This window comes from Spodoptera frugiperda, chromosome 21 (assembly GCF_023101765.2).
Source record: "Spodoptera frugiperda isolate SF20-4 chromosome 21, AGI-APGP_CSIRO_Sfru_2.0, whole genome shotgun sequence".
NCBI lineage: Eukaryota > Metazoa > Arthropoda > Insecta > Lepidoptera > Noctuidae > Spodoptera > Spodoptera frugiperda.
Window position 1 is genome coordinate 4744509 of NC_064232.1, and position 15745 is coordinate 4760253.

General features: G+C 38.0%; 1 protein-coding gene across 19 annotated transcripts in view; it reads left to right on the forward strand.

Annotated features, from left to right (window-relative positions):
• Positions 1–15745, forward strand: part of LOC118280268 (mitogen-activated protein kinase-binding protein 1) — a 181245-nt gene that overhangs the window by 147679 nt on the left and 17821 nt on the right. Inside the window, exons 22-28 of one of the 19 annotated variants that reach the window (XM_050701726.1) lie at positions 4858–4947; positions 6081–6205; positions 6609–6753; positions 8180–8342; positions 8799–8956; positions 9213–9339; positions 15362–15493. The exons of 12 other annotated variants lie outside the window; for them this stretch is intronic. In XM_050701726.1, the coding sequence (XP_050557683.1) occupies positions 4858–4947; positions 6081–6205; positions 6609–6753; positions 8180–8342; positions 8799–8956; positions 9213–9339; positions 15362–15493 (940 nt within the window). The remainder of the gene's footprint in view (positions 1–4857; positions 4948–6080; positions 6206–6608; positions 6754–8179; positions 8343–8798; positions 8957–9212; positions 9340–15361; positions 15494–15745) is intronic. 6 more of the 19 variants (XM_050701728.1, XM_050701731.1, XM_050701727.1 and 3 more) reach the window with 6 other exon arrangements.

Below are 15745 nucleotides of genomic sequence, written 5' to 3' on the forward strand. Positions count from 1 at the left end.
TATAATTATGTATGTACTGTCAATAGCAAAAGTAGAGTTAAATCTCAACAGATACATATATCACTGCATAGTATAAAACAAAGTCGCTTTCTCTGTCCCTTTGTATGCTTAATCTTTAAAACTACGCAACGGATTTTGATGCGGGTTTTGTTTAATTGATAGAGATTCAAGAGGAAGGAAAGTTAGAGTCTGACATTCCTTCTCGCCTCACTCAAGGAGGGAGGTGGCATTGTTTTTTTTTGTGATATAAGCCGGTAGACGAGCAGACGGTGCTGAGCTTCAGGTGTTTCGAGTGTCCATGGGCGGCGGCGATTGCTTACCATCAGGTGATACGTCTGCTCGTTTAGCGGCTTATACCATAAAAATGACTTATGTTCGTACGTTTGTAATGGCCCAACTTTTGCTGTTGACAGTACTATTTTATATTATTCAAATTCTTAAGAAATATGGAGGAGCTTTGAAATGCTATTTTTTCTATGTTATCTTGGATTTGTTTTCTTTTAAATGTGGTATACAGGGTGTAACAAAATACCCATATACATCAAGAAGCCCTGAAGAATACAGGTTGAATAGAATCTCTACACAAAGTTTCAGCTTAAAATACGGTTAAAAAAATTTGGTACCAAATACTTGGTGTCGCATGGTTCTTGAGTTTAAATCATACAAACGTATCACAACACTAGGTACAGGGGTCACTCGCTAATTACGAAACATTTCTTCTGTAAATCTGATCGCCTAGTACCTGTATCTACCTAATTTTGATGTTCGGTTTCTGGAATTTTATGTATTGGAAAAATTCATAACTTCGTTCCATGAAAACATGAGTTTAAAAAACCCTTCTCGTATCGTTTGTTATGTTATCTAGAAACCGTGCACTTGATATGTATACCTCTTTTTGTTACACCGTGTATAATATATATGTAAGATATATTATCTGTTCTATTTATCGCAAAATTGAAAACTCCATCATATTTCTTTTTTATATATTTTTTTAAACATTAATTTCTTTTAGTTTTTGTATTTTTGGTGAATGGTGTACCGATATGGTTTTTTCTTTATTTTTACCCAACCCCCTTTTAACTGATGTTTTTTTACTACTAAAATTATGTTTTTTTTTTACTACCATTTATAAACATTTGGTTTTTTTTTTGGTTTTGGTTTTACTTACATACCTATGTAGCGAATTAATTACTAAATATAATATTGTTTTAATTGAAATATTGAAGTGATACTTATTGTCTGGTTTGTGGAACTTATCGCGTTTCAGATCTCATTAAAGAAATAAAAATATTTACTATGATAGTCTAGATAGTCTAGATTCTCTTAAAGAAACTAAATACATATTGCGAAAGCAATTTGTAGACCCGTATTATCCCTAGTACGCACTAGACAAGTCCGTAGTGAGGTTATAGAGCCGCGCGTATACAACCCGTATGAATTAACTGTAATTGCAGTAATTGCAAGTAATTGCATCGCGTTGTAACGTCATTGGGACGCTGAGGTTGGACTACTGAGCACAGTGAGCACTTGCAGCGAAAGCAGGGCGGGGCGCGGGGCGCGGGGAATTGCTACCTGCAGCGGAGTTCACAGTTGTTCGTACGAATAGGCTACTTTCCTTCTAGTCAAATTCAATACTTTTTTCGAAACGTCAAAAACGATATTTTCTATGAACTTTGTATGAAATATGTACTCTGTTATGACGTCATAAGTTTTTGACATTAAATAGCAGACTTATTTCTAGAAATGTAGCTAGAAAAAACTCGAAAATTAAGTATTTCATCAAATCTATGAATGAGAGTGTGATTATTTTTGAATATATTATTGTATTGAAAAGTTGTAAAAATTAATTTTTGACCGAGGATAGTACCCAATTGTACATAGTGTCGGCGGGGACTACATACGTTAGGGGTCGCTATGGGAGACTTGTCTAAGGCGATATCTAGGTTTAATACGCCTTTGCATTGTTGAATAGTTAAATATGATTAACTCTTAATAAGAACTGATAATAATCAATTAGATATTTTCAAGTTTTATTCTTGTAGACTATACTCAAATTAGATTACAAAAAAAAAGGGGTAAAAATAAACAAAGAAACCGAACCATTTACAATTCACACCCGGTGTTGGTTGCAATAGAGGCCGAAATCGCTCAACTTGTCCCAACTGCCTCGCGTCGAAGCGTTGTTCCGAAACTTCGATGCGACTATGAGGAAAACCTACGATATTCTCACTATCTCGCCAAGGGTGGAAAAGGTTTTTTTTTTTAGTTTTTTTTTTTTTGTTTTTCGCTTCTATTATTGTGATGTTGTTGTTTTTTTTTAAGCGTATGTTTATTAGTTTCATTTTTAGAGAATCATTTTTTTGTGATGTATCGTGCATATTGTATTGTCTTGTAATGTCATGAGAATAAGGTTCATATTTGCTCGTTATCTATCGATAAAAATCATTGTTTTGTTATGTCATGTACGTGCATACGGTATAGAGATCACTTATATGACTTAAATGAAACTACAAGTTAACTCGTCCACAGAAGCATAATACAACGGAATATTTCAACGAAAATCGAAAATAAAAAATTGAAATTTTCCAACAAAAATAAATATGTAATTAAATTAATCAAGTATTAAATTCTGTATGAACAGCTCCATGTTCCTTGACCATACAAGAGCTGTAATGTTGTTGAGTTGTCTAGGAATGTTACGGACATGTAACGCGGCTGTTGCAATGCCGTATTTGTAAAGAGTGTTCAAATTAGCTCAAAGAAAATAATGCACTTTTTGGCTTACCTACTGGGCCTATTTCTCAGTTTTCGTATATCATCAGCCAAGATGACAACAAATATGTGGTTTAAATTAAGTTGTAAGAGGTTTCTCCATACTGTATATTGTCTTGTAATGTCGTGCATATTTTCATGAGAATAAGGTTCATATTTGATCGTCATCGTTAAAAACATTTGTATGTTAAATCACGTGCATTTATATTGTCTTGCAATGTCATTCGTATTGTCATGTGTGTAAGGTTCATATTTGCTCGTCACCTTCATGAATGTAAGGTTCATTTTTGCTCGACATATAAAAATCATTTTGTTATTTTGTATCGTGCATATTGTAATGAGCATAAGGTTCAAATTTGCTTGTCAAGAATTGTGATGTTGCTCTTGTGTTGTATGTTATAGTCTTGTCAAGTTTGGCTTGTGTGATGTTGCCACATTCATGCATTTGGTCATATAAGCACATAGGATTATTATTGGTCATAATATAGGGTGACTGGTAATTAGTGAACGATATTTAAACACGTGATTGTACTCATGATTACAAACAACTTTCCCGAAGAAACTTTTTTTGTTTACTCATTACTTTTATTTTTATCACAATAACAAAACAACACATTTACGCGCGAGCGTGCTTGATTCGCATGTACAGCTGTCAGAAGCGAGGCGATCGCGCCCGCGTTATGGGAAAACTCGTTGGTATTTTGGAACTTTACGTAAAAGTCTGATACTCCCTCTCGCCTCATCCAAGACGGGAGAAGTCATTGGATGATTTTCCCCCTCAAAAAAAGACATGTATTGTTAGTATAAAAAAATGTATACATACTCCATTAGGTATCGGAGCATGATTTTTTCTATATCCACTGCATGATATTTGCATGTCTTCACGCTTTTTGCTTATGCATATGTGTGTCTACTAATACATAATGTGTTTGTTAACATTTAGTTCAATGGTTCCGTTGATAAATTATATTTATTAGTTTTACACCGTCTATAATGTGTTTTGTATAATTTCAAGGAACGCCTAAGGAATGATAGATGGTATTAGACGAAATTTTGGTTTTCTCCAACCTATATAGGGGCCTCCTCATGCTATGTAACTTTCAGACAACTAGAAGAGGCTAACGCCCGAATACTCAAACGCTACTCAATTTTAAGTTGTATTTAAATATCGTGCTATCTCTGTCATTTTATAAAGAATTGATAGTGACAGTACTACGTTTGGGAGCGTCTTAAAATTGAGTAGCGTTTGAGTATTCGAGCATTAGTTAGTTAAGACTTGAGAGATGGCTATAATGGCTCTTTGGTCAAATTTAAGTGGCATAACGTGATGTTATGTAGCCTCTAATATTCATTGAGAATGGAAATTTATTGATGGAATCATTCATTATTTGCTTATTATCATACGCATTTTGATATGCATGCCTTTTGTTGAAGTATAAGAATTATGTTTTTGATAGACTACGCATTTAGTGATTTAAGTGCTAATACTTGGACATCTTGGCTTTTTTAAGGGGGGAAACAGGTTTTTAGAGGACACCGTAGCGTTTCTCAAGTCACTGTTGAAAGAGGGGACTTACCGCTGCAATGACAGCGAGCCCAGCCCTCGTTTATAACACTATGGCTGACTTTAAATCAGCCAAAATAGTTCGGAATGTTAGTTTTTTAAATCTTCAGTGCTGATTACCAATAAACACATTTCTACTGAGAATATCGTAATCGAAATGTCTTAAAATGTGTGTAATAAATGTAAGGGTACGGACCGTAAGACGGCTGTTTATATTCAGTTTTTTGTTTTACATAATTACTCGGTTATAAACCGCCGCGGTGCCAATGTTGTGTCCTGTGGCCTAAAACCTCATGCTGTGTAAATAGATTTGTAATGTTTAATCAATTCAGCCAGTCTCCACCAGTTTCTAACTATAATATTAATCTATTGTGTCCTGCGGCCTACAACCATCAATGCGACCCATCTCAATCAGTTTCTTTTATAATATTAATCTATCAAAAACATAATTATACTAACTTCTTTTTTTTATAATTTCTTTTATTTAAGTTTTGTTTATTTTTCTATTTTGTCGACGTTAGGTTACGATAAATTTGTCGAAAAGTCGCACGCCCGAGGCGCGGACGCGACACCACACCGACGATTCATCGCTCGGCAGTTTTAAGTATGAGGTGTGATATTTTTATTATTTCTTTGGTTGTGCATTAATTTATTTATTGTTTTGTGTCTAACTATGTAGTTTGTAGATACCGCTCACCTAGTAATATATTGGCACATCTGCAAAAAATGCGAAATTGACTTTATATGTTTTACGTGCTTAAAAGTGCATATTAATCTATTTATTTCCATATTCATCGAGAGAGGTCGTATGTGTCATTATACCATTATTGTAGTTTCCCCCCTCACGCACGTAAAACAACGGTTCATTGGTCAGTAAACTAAAACTAAACAAGTCAGGTAAACTATGAAAACCGTAAATGTGCCAATACATATATTACTAGTTGTGCGATATGGGTACACATCAAGTTATACAAAACCAGTATATCATGGCCTCGCTTTGTATGATTCTTCAGCACATTCGACGGTCAGTTTATACTGGTTTTTTATAGTTTGACGCGTAGTTGGTACTAAACAGCACTGTTTGTAATACTCACTTGTAATTAAAATAAAGGTTTTGTCTGTCATTACATTGATAAAAATGTTAGACAAAATCTTGGTGTTAAATGTATATAAAAAGACGAGAAGTATTTTTTTAAACGTTGCCCCACACTTGGATTTTCTCCTGTGTCGTGGGTGCGTTTACAAACATACAAGTTCACATACACATGACACCCAGACACGGAACAACAATTTGTGGATCACACAAAGAGTTGCTCCGTGCGACGTTGCACGGCAGCCGGTTGCCCAGCCACCGCGCCAACTGTGCAGTATGCTAGAATAACATTTGGTGGTGTCCTGTTACCTTTGCCTACTCCAATGGCAGACAGGCATACATATTTATTTCCATACACCAAGCAACTAATCAGGAAATAATTGGAGGAGGTTTATATTTAGCTAAACTATCGTTTTTACTTTTCCTCTAATTAATATCTTCTGATTTATTTCGTTACGAAATCCAAGACAGTTATTCATATCCCTAAGACGCGCCGGACTTCAGTGTTCCGGTGTTTGCATGGTTGTATCTACTGTAGATCCTGGTGCACAGGAGTTGTAGCGGTTTGGGAGGTTGTGGGGGCTTGTCCCATAAATAGAAGTAGACTTCTTGGGGACGATGTTTTCACTGGAGTCTTTTGTTCTGATCCAGGATCAGGAGTCGACGGAGCATGATGGTGACATCGAGGATATATCTGACGGTGAGAGGACCTCGTCCTCCGAGCGAGGGAACAGACCCACCTACTACCCTGGCAACAATGATGATGAGACGCCTGGGTGAGTTGTAATCTTTTTTTTACGTTTGATGCGTAGACGTTTGGCCGCTATCTCGCCTGATGGTAAGCAATGATGCGGCCTACGATGGAGCACGTCTGCCCATAAGCAACCTATTCACTCGGGCTTTGAAGATACTCAGGTTATATCCATCAGGAAACACAGACTCCGGCGAAGAATTCCACTCCTAGCAGTTCGCACAAGGAAGCTTGAAGCGATTAAAGCTTGAATCTGAAATATGTTTTTTTTTCGTCTTTAATACGTTTAGTATTAGTGGAGAACTAGCTATTCCCGCGGTTTCACCCGCTACTCGATTTCGAATCATTATAGCGTGATAGTTACAAAACATCACGCCACGGTCAATAGTAGCTGAGCAGCTCATAAAATTAAAATTCCACCTTTTCAGAGAATTCATGGTGAACGCGATGGATGCGGACGAGCTTCGCGAGTCGATGCGTCGCTCCAAGCGGTGGACGGGCGAGACCAGGCTCGAACTGCCGCCGCCGCACGCCAAGCTCACTGGCACGCCGCAGGACTCGGATGATGATGAGGTAATTTGGACTCTTCTTGCTTGGATGTAAGGTTTAGATTCGATTGTGATTACAGTCAGTACTCGATCTACTATTGAGATCATCTGGACACCGGGATATGACAGGACTCTGATGATGACGTCATTTGGTCCTTTTTTTTTCAGGGGGATAGTCGTCCAATGACTTCTCCCACCTTGGGTGAAGCGATCAGGATTGGCAGACTCTTAGTGATTAAACACCTTCCCGTTCCTTCTCCTGCTTTGAGCCGTAGCCCCGGTAACCTTTTACGTTGTCCGCAGCTCCGGACGTTATTTGGTCCTTAATGTAATTAGGTGTAAGGTGGAAATTCGTTTGTGATTAGAGTCGGTATTCGATCTTACTGGGTCGGTACATGACTTTGATGATGAGGTAATTTGAACTTATTGTTAAACAGTGTAAGGTGGATATTTGTTTGCATTTCAAGTTTGTGTTCGACCCCCACGACCCACTGACACGCAACAGGTGGCTTATAGTATGCATTTAATGTTATCGTTATCGCGTTCGGCGCTTTGATTGGCCGGCTCCAATTAACCAATCAATCAGAGCCGCCGATCGCGGTAACGTTTTGCTCGTTAAGCGTAAAAAAAGTCGTACTAAGTCTTCTAGACTATGATTTGGATCTTTGTGTAGTAAGGTTTTCTTAGTTAGCAATCGCTGCTGTCCATGAACATCCGAAACACCAGAGGCGTTACAAGTGCGTTACCGGTCTTTTGGGCGTTAGGAATTTAAGGGTTATTGGAATTAGGAAGATTGAATAGAACCTCACTCATACAACGAAACACAACGCAAGCGTTGTTTCACGTCGGTTTTCTGTGAGGCCGTGGTATCACTCCGGTCGAGCCGGCCCATTCGTGCCGAAGCATGACTCTCCCACACTTGTGATGCGGATAACGCTTTTTTAGTAGGAACGGGGTGGTGTTTAGTCAATAAGGGTCTGACACTCCTCTCGCCTCTCCCTAGGCGGGAGAAGACATTGGACAATTTTGATGAACAATTATAATAATATAATGCTAGAATTAGAACTTAAAACGGGATATGTTGCAAGCAAGCAAGGAAACTCATAGAAATAGAAAAACATGGTAAATATCCCGTTTCAAGTTCTAATACTAGTGTTAGTGACCATGTCAGTTTAATAGGCTACTTTCCTACTAGTCAAATTCAATACTTTTTTCGAAACGTCAAAAACGATATTTTCTATGAACTTTGTATGAAATAGTGCGTTATGACGTCAAATAGCAGACTTATTTCTAGAAATTTAGCTAGAAAAAATCGAAAATTAAATAGTTCATCAAATTTATGAATGAGAGTGTGATTATTTTTTAATATTTTATTGTATTGAAAAGTTGTAATAATTTATTTTTGACCGAGGATAGTACCCAATTACTTATATATAATAATATCGCCCCAGGTATCGACGCCATCGGGCGATAACACGGAGCGCAACCCGTTGTCCGGTTCGTGCGAGTCGTTGGACACGGCCGGGCGCCGCGAGAAGTACATCAAGTCCGCCTTCGACAGCCTCAGCGGCGCCGACATGGACGCCACGCTAACTGGTGGTAAGCAGGCCATATGTAAGATGACATTTTTTTTTATATTGAAGGGTGATTTTGGTCTGGTTTGTTTGTGGTGTTCCTTTTTTTTAATGGTGTATAGTCGCTTGTTATTTAGGCTTCGTTTTATTTTTATTACGTCAGAGCTTTTTACTAAAAAAACATGATTTATTCATTTATATTAATAGAGAAAAGCTCTACTAGTTTCGAGTCACAGAGGGACTCTTCATCATGAGCAGCGTGCGCGTGACGTGACATAGTCGCTCGATGTGAGTAAACCGTTGCGCGGTGGCTGGGCAACCGGCTGCCGCCGAACGGGTACTTTGTGCGATCCACAAATTGTCGCTTCAGACTAAGGCCCCTGGTCTGGGTGTCATATGTCCGTGAACAGAACATGTATGTTTGTAAACTACAATTAATTTAAATTGTCTCACGAGAGTATATTAGAAAATTAATTATTATTATTACATATTCCAGGCAACACGTCCTTGTCGTCCCAGCACCTGTCCCGCGCCCCCGCGCCCCGCCCGTCCCCCGCGCCCCGCACCCCGTCCAAGATGGTGGACCCGGAGGCCGCCAGGAGGAGGGAGGAACTCAACCGGAGGATACTGGAGACGAGGAGGCAGTTGGAGAGTGTATGTACCATTTCAATAAGTCTATATACACTAATATATAAAGCTGAAGAGTTTGTTTGAATGCACACTAATCTCTGGAATCGCTAGTCTCACGAAAGTTACAATAAAATTATTTTTGTGTTGGTTGGTGCATTTTTCTAGGCTAAAACATTGCGCTACAATCAATAGTAGCCGAGCAGCGAGTGAATCCGCGCGGGAGTAGTAATTCTTTACTCTTAACATTTATTTTTAACACGTTTTCCCATTTCTCCACCAGGTGGCGTTCAGATCGAATTTAAAATCGAGTCAGTCGACCACAGACCTCTCCTACATTCCGGAAAAAGACAGTTCTCGACGCAACCGTCCCGTCTCCATGGCCATCCCATCAAATTCCAGACCTTACGGTAAGCTGCTTAACTTTGTTCATAAGTTAGTATGTGTTTCAGAGATTGAGCATTCGTATTTTGTTGAGTAAAGTGAAAATTTTATTTTTATAAGATATAGATACCGTCTTAAAGATATTTTTTAACCGATATGACTTTCAAATATTCAAGCAAAAAGCGTTCTCTTTTCAAAAATGCCGGCAACGTACCTGTGACTCCTCTGGTGTTGCGGGTGTCCGTGGACGGCGCTGATCACTTACTGGCAACGGTGATCCGTCTGCCCGTTTGTCACCTATTCCATAATCATTTTTTTATTATTAATAATGGATTAGATTCCCGATTCAGATAAAGATGTTACGTAAGATCGGGTTTTATTTGCCCAAACGGGTAACTTTGACCCAAACTTTTAGACCAATGAAAAACTAATATACTTACGATTAGTTCTGCATACCTATTGCTTATTAGAATTTGGGTCTAAGTATGTAGACGATGAACTTTTTAATATATTTAATTTTTTAATTTATTATAAATGTGAATACATTTTTTCTCTAATCGAATGCTCAATTTCTATATAAAATATGATCAAAGATGTCCTTTAAATCAATTAATAGTTTAATCTTTGTTTTAAACCTTATTTAATTTCATCAAGGATTAAAAATTTTAATAACTGAGTGAGAAAGAAATATATCTCTGTTTCACATTATCTTTGACCATAAAAACTGTGTGATATATCACTAACCTGTGTCCATTAAATATTTATAAACGCTTTAAAAAAATTAACCCATCCAATTTCCAACCGCGACAAGTGTTGCTTACCATCGGAAATTCAATGTAAACTCAACCCTAATACATGAAAATAGAGTTCAAAATCACAAAAGCGTTTATAAATAAATACATAGCAACAAAAAAAAATCATCGCTATATACTAACTTAAGATGAAATTTCCTTCAATGCTGACCAAGGAATTTTGCCGTGTCCGGAAGAGAACCTGGACAGTCTTAATTCTAATTACTATGATAGCCTGAACCCCTACTTGGACTATAGGAACAAGAACCCTTACGCGATACCAGCTAATCTAAACCATAAAATCATACCAGATTACCTAGACAATGTAGTCCCCTACGTACCCCCCCACGCGAACATTCCCACAACACACAACGACAAGAAAAACCCCCACTTCACCCCCTACGACACAAAACCTTTAGTTTTCAAAGAACAGTTGCCCCAAAAACCTCTAGCTTTCACTATAGACATGTCCAAACCTGTCCAATCCAAGGTCTTTAACCGACTATTCCCGGAAAAAGAGCCAAAACCCCGAAATTTTACTCTTAATCTAACCAAAAATGATGAAAAACCAGCTGTACCGAAAACTGCGAAACCAGCAAGAAGTATATTCAAAAATTACAAGTCATGCCCCGTTTCGCCCGTCTCAGAAGAATGCAAATGGTCTGATAAAGCCAATCAAAAGACCCAAAAACCTGACACCAACTCCTTAGACCCTAAAAAGAGGAACTCACTAAGCTTCTTCGTCGGGTTTGACAACAAAAACATTAAAGATAACGGCAAAAGCATAGTAGACACTATAAAATCCGATACGGAAAAGATGATAGCAGAAATTACGAAGAAATACGGTGATTTGGACGAGTATGATGTAGCTAGGGGACAAGACGATCTCGACCTCAAACCCACTAAAGAGAAGGACGATGGAAATTTCTCATCAGACTCTTTAGAAGACTGTAGTCTGAGCCAAGATGCTAGTTGCAAGAACAAATTGTACTCTAAAAAAGTGTGTAAGAAGCATACTAAGACTCAGCCAAGAAGGGCTGTGTCTAACTATGAGATTTATGGTACTGAGAAGCCGGTAGTACCAGCCAAACCAGCGTATATAAGCAATCAGAAGAGTTCTACTCTACCGCGAAATATGCCGTCGAATCTCGATGATATAGTGGAAGACTCACTTAAATACAATTCTAACATGTATAGGTGTCAGAGTGTTCTAACCAAACGCTGCGTGACTAGGTCCAACGAATCAGTTTTAAGTGATAATTCCAATTGCTCAAGTATATCGAATGAAATATTCTTAAAATACGGCAATGAAGTTGCCTTCCAACAAGCCAAATTCGATGGTAGTCGATACAATTTGAATGATTCGCAAAACTGTTCCTACGAGAATATTCACGATACTGAGTATTTAGAGAATCATCGACATAGTAGCGCCAGTTTCTTCTTAAACCAAAAGAAATATATGAAGAATAGTTGCAGTCAAGAATCCGTTCTATCGGACGATTTCTTAGATAATGAGAATCAATTATGTAGAACGAATTGTAATTCTTTAGAGAGTGTCCTCTCTGACGATTCAGAATGCACTAAAAGCGCTCCTCTAGAAATGTTATTCGAAGGCGCAAAGCCTAAGAAACAACAGAAGAATACAAGCATACCACGGAACAGTAAAAGCTGTTATGAATTTGACAATACCTCTAAAAGCTACGGCTCGAGTCCTAATAACGCTTATTTTGGTTATATGTATAACAATTACTTAGGAGAGGCATCAAGCCCTAACTACAGAGAGCCTAAACCAACACCAGTAGTAAGCAACCCCAAACCGCCAGCCACCAAAGTATATGGTTTCGACGTTCCAATGGATGGACACAAAACGGTTACTAGATCCAAAAGCCTGTACGATTCAGCCTCCAAACAACCGCCCCCAGCTAAGAATATTGCGTATTATTTCGACGGAAATAACATACAGCAGTATAGTAAGGAGAAGAAGTTGTGTGATGAAATACCAAGGCTTAATAAAGCCGATCATATGAGTACTACGAAATCTCTTCAGCCGAAATTTGCTGATAAGTATAAGAGTGAGATGGACGGCTGCGAAACCAAAGCTATGGTTAAATCCAAAAGCTGCAGTTTCGAGGTAGTATTAGAACCGGCGTCCAAACCGAATCCTTTGAAAAATTTGATTGAAAAACGGAATTCTCATGTCCAAAAAAATTTGGATAAATTCGAAGAGCAAATACGAAAGAATACGCAGACTAAAGTTAGTAAAAACCAGTTGAATAAGGAAAAGTCTAATGGCAAATATAATAATGCCACCAAGAGTCTTGAAAGAGGGTCCGGACAGAAGAATAACAATACAAAGATAACGATGGAGTTTGTTCCACATAAACCTCCGAAACCTATCAAGAGAACTTCGTCAGTTAAAATGAACAACAGACTCAAGGCAGGCATAGAAAAGTCTGGGTTAACTTCATCAATATCTTCCCAGTATAAGGCCAAATTAGATGGACTACATAACAAGAATTATCTAGGTAACAAAAAGCCTGAAGATGCGAATTCTAACATAGAAACAGATAGCACAGAAAAACATTTTGACGTTTTCGTAAAAGAAAAAGACGTTAATGAGAATAAATCTGAAATACAGATGGATAGCTTAGAAGTGTATGCTATGCAACGCATGGAGAGACTGAAGCAAGTTAGCATGGACTCGTTAGACGTAGACCCAGACAATTTTGCCAAAGACTCCCTTGATTATTACGCGGAGCAAGACAATAAATTATACGCGAAGACTTCTAAAGAACAACTCAACCTTAAACTCGCTAGAAATGATTTATCAAAACCATCTCATAGCAGACAGAGTGATACAAAAGAAAATATCTCACCAGAAATAAGCGAAGAAATAAAAAAGTATAAAAACATAGAAAGAAAGATAGAAATCATAAACAAATTGGTGGAAATGGAAGAGAAGAGGATTCTACAAGAGAAGATACTCAAGGAATGGAGAATGAGACCTTTGAAAGCGAATATAAATGATGGAAAAGGCGTAGTCAAGCTATTATCTAGAAAATTCGAGAAACTAGCCACGAAACAATCTTCTACCGTACACAATTTCGCTTCTTTAACTCTAGAAGAAGCTGATACGGATACGGACACGGCTTCAGAAAATAAAGAAATTAAAAGAAACCTAAGTCTACCTGACATTCTAGATTCAGACCAAATCGGTGGCCTAGTCACAGTCGGTAGAGATTTAACTAACGAATGTGGTAACACAGAACCTACAGAAGATGTGAAATTAAACAATGCATTTCAACCAGAAATAGGCACTGCACCCAGGAGTCTAAAACAGAGAGTTTACAACGAAATGGTGATACCGAAAACCGACGTACACTTGGACAGTGAAAATTACGAATCTTCAACCACTAGCTCAAGTTGCACGAATTCTCCGAAAAGACTGTCTTTTTACGGCTTCAATAGACCGAAGACCCCATTTCGGAAAATGATCAGAGTCCCAACGCCGCGGTTGTGTATGGAAAATAGACTATTTTCTCAGAAAATTAGACCTGTGCTGTGTACGCCTAGGGGTTCTTGTTTAGCTAAAAGGGTTCCGATACAAAATCCGGTTTTGCCATCAAAATTTTCTCCGACTCAAGGTTTGGGACTGCATGACTTTAATTTCGATGTCTATATAGTCCCTTTCTGTTGCGGTTTTCTTTTTAAAGTGGGTGTTGATGGGTTTTTTTGGGGATTTGTTTGTTTGGTTTTTGGATGTCGCATTGTATCTGTAATTTGTATATTTATTTTTTAGTAATATACTTGGCCAGACACTGAAGTATCTATTTCATTTTTTTTAATACATTCAACGTCGTGGTGGTCGCCGGTGACCGACGTTAGCGGAGGATTTGCCTTCAACAGTTTTCTATTGGCAGTCAAAGACTTAAATAAATAAGATTGATGCCCAAAAATATGCTTAGGAATATTATACAAGAACAGAGAAACAGACTGCACGGCACGGTGGCTGGGCAAGTGGCTGCCGTGCAACGTATCGCGAGTTCGATTTACGCACGGAACAACTCTTTTTGTGATCCACATATAGTTGTTCCAGGTCTGGGTGTCAAAATCAAAATCCTAATGTGGGGCTACCCACGTTCCGTTTAAATAAATATCAAGAAAATCTAGATATGGCTAATTATATACTGTAGGCATATTTATAGACAAAATTGGATTATAAACAATACAGTGTATTTACTTTCCGATACAATGCTCTATCTAAAAACCAAAGAAACAAAAATCCAAAAAACATCCACACCACACAAAAATAAAATTGTGATATCTTGTGAATTCGCCCTAAATATTCAAGCGGCAATTAATATTAATATATTATAATGAATGAGCAATTATTTTCATAATATATATCTGTATAGGAGCACGGCAGATTCACGACATATCACTTTTCATCGCTTTTTTATGTATTTTTTCAGGATTTTATTTTTACTACATGCATGATGACTATAGAATTTTTGCAGATATATTTTTATACGTTTTACGTGCATGCATATTTGTGTTTTTATGTTTGTTCGCTTTATTATAGCGATCTGAATGGTTTATTTGATTATAGTTATTTGTATCTAGTTTTGATGACATAATCACTGGTAGTTGTCTATAGTATAAGTATATATTTACTTATATACTTCCAAATTATACGTCTTACTTTAAATGATTCAAGTCCCCATTGTATAGGCATTATTACCACCAGGCGTCATTGTGGACAAACGCCTACACATCCGAGGTGGTAATGGATAATTAAGATTAGGAATCCTAGAATTATGTAGTATCTGGTCGTTAACTACCTATTTGTGTCAAAACGTACAATTGATTACAACAAAATTATATTCTATATACTCAAAATAAACTACTGACTGCCTCGCTAGCCGAGTGGTCGCATGTGCGACTGCCGGGCAAGAGGTCTTGGGTTCGATTCCCGGGTCGGACAAAGTATTACTGGGCTTTTTTCGGATTTTCGAAAATTTCTCAGTAGTAGCACAGAGTCTGGATATGTGCCCGGTATATGGCAATAGGCTCACCACCTATTACATGGGACTTACAACATAAATTGTGAAAAGTGGGTGTAAACAGTGGCATTACGTGCCATAATGTGCACCTCTGCCTACCCCTTCGGGGATTAAAGGCGTGACTAAGTGAATGTCAAAATAAAATAGTAAACCTAAAAACCTTCAGCTCGCTATATCAGCATGTTATTTATAAGTAATCGTGTCGCCAGCGAATCGCTCGCAACAGTCGGCCTCCGACCGTGAGGAGGAGGGTTCAGGCATGAGAAGGGCGATCTCCCTCTCGGACCTCGCTGCCAAACCCATGCCGGCGCCAAGGACACCCCAAGGTGCGTCTGGTGGTGGGTTTTTAGCATTGAAACCGGTTATACAACTGACAACGGTGTCTGGCAGGTTTATTGTGTGTCTGGGATTTGTCGTTAGAACTAAGAATGGTGTATTTCGTCTGTCTGGCTTTATGCTAAGGTTTTTGGTGCCTACCACAGTATTTTCCTTTTTCTATTCTCTCCTATTAAAAATTATTCACAAAATTCTTCTATTAAATTCTAAATTAATTATTATGTTATCGACTTACTCACGTA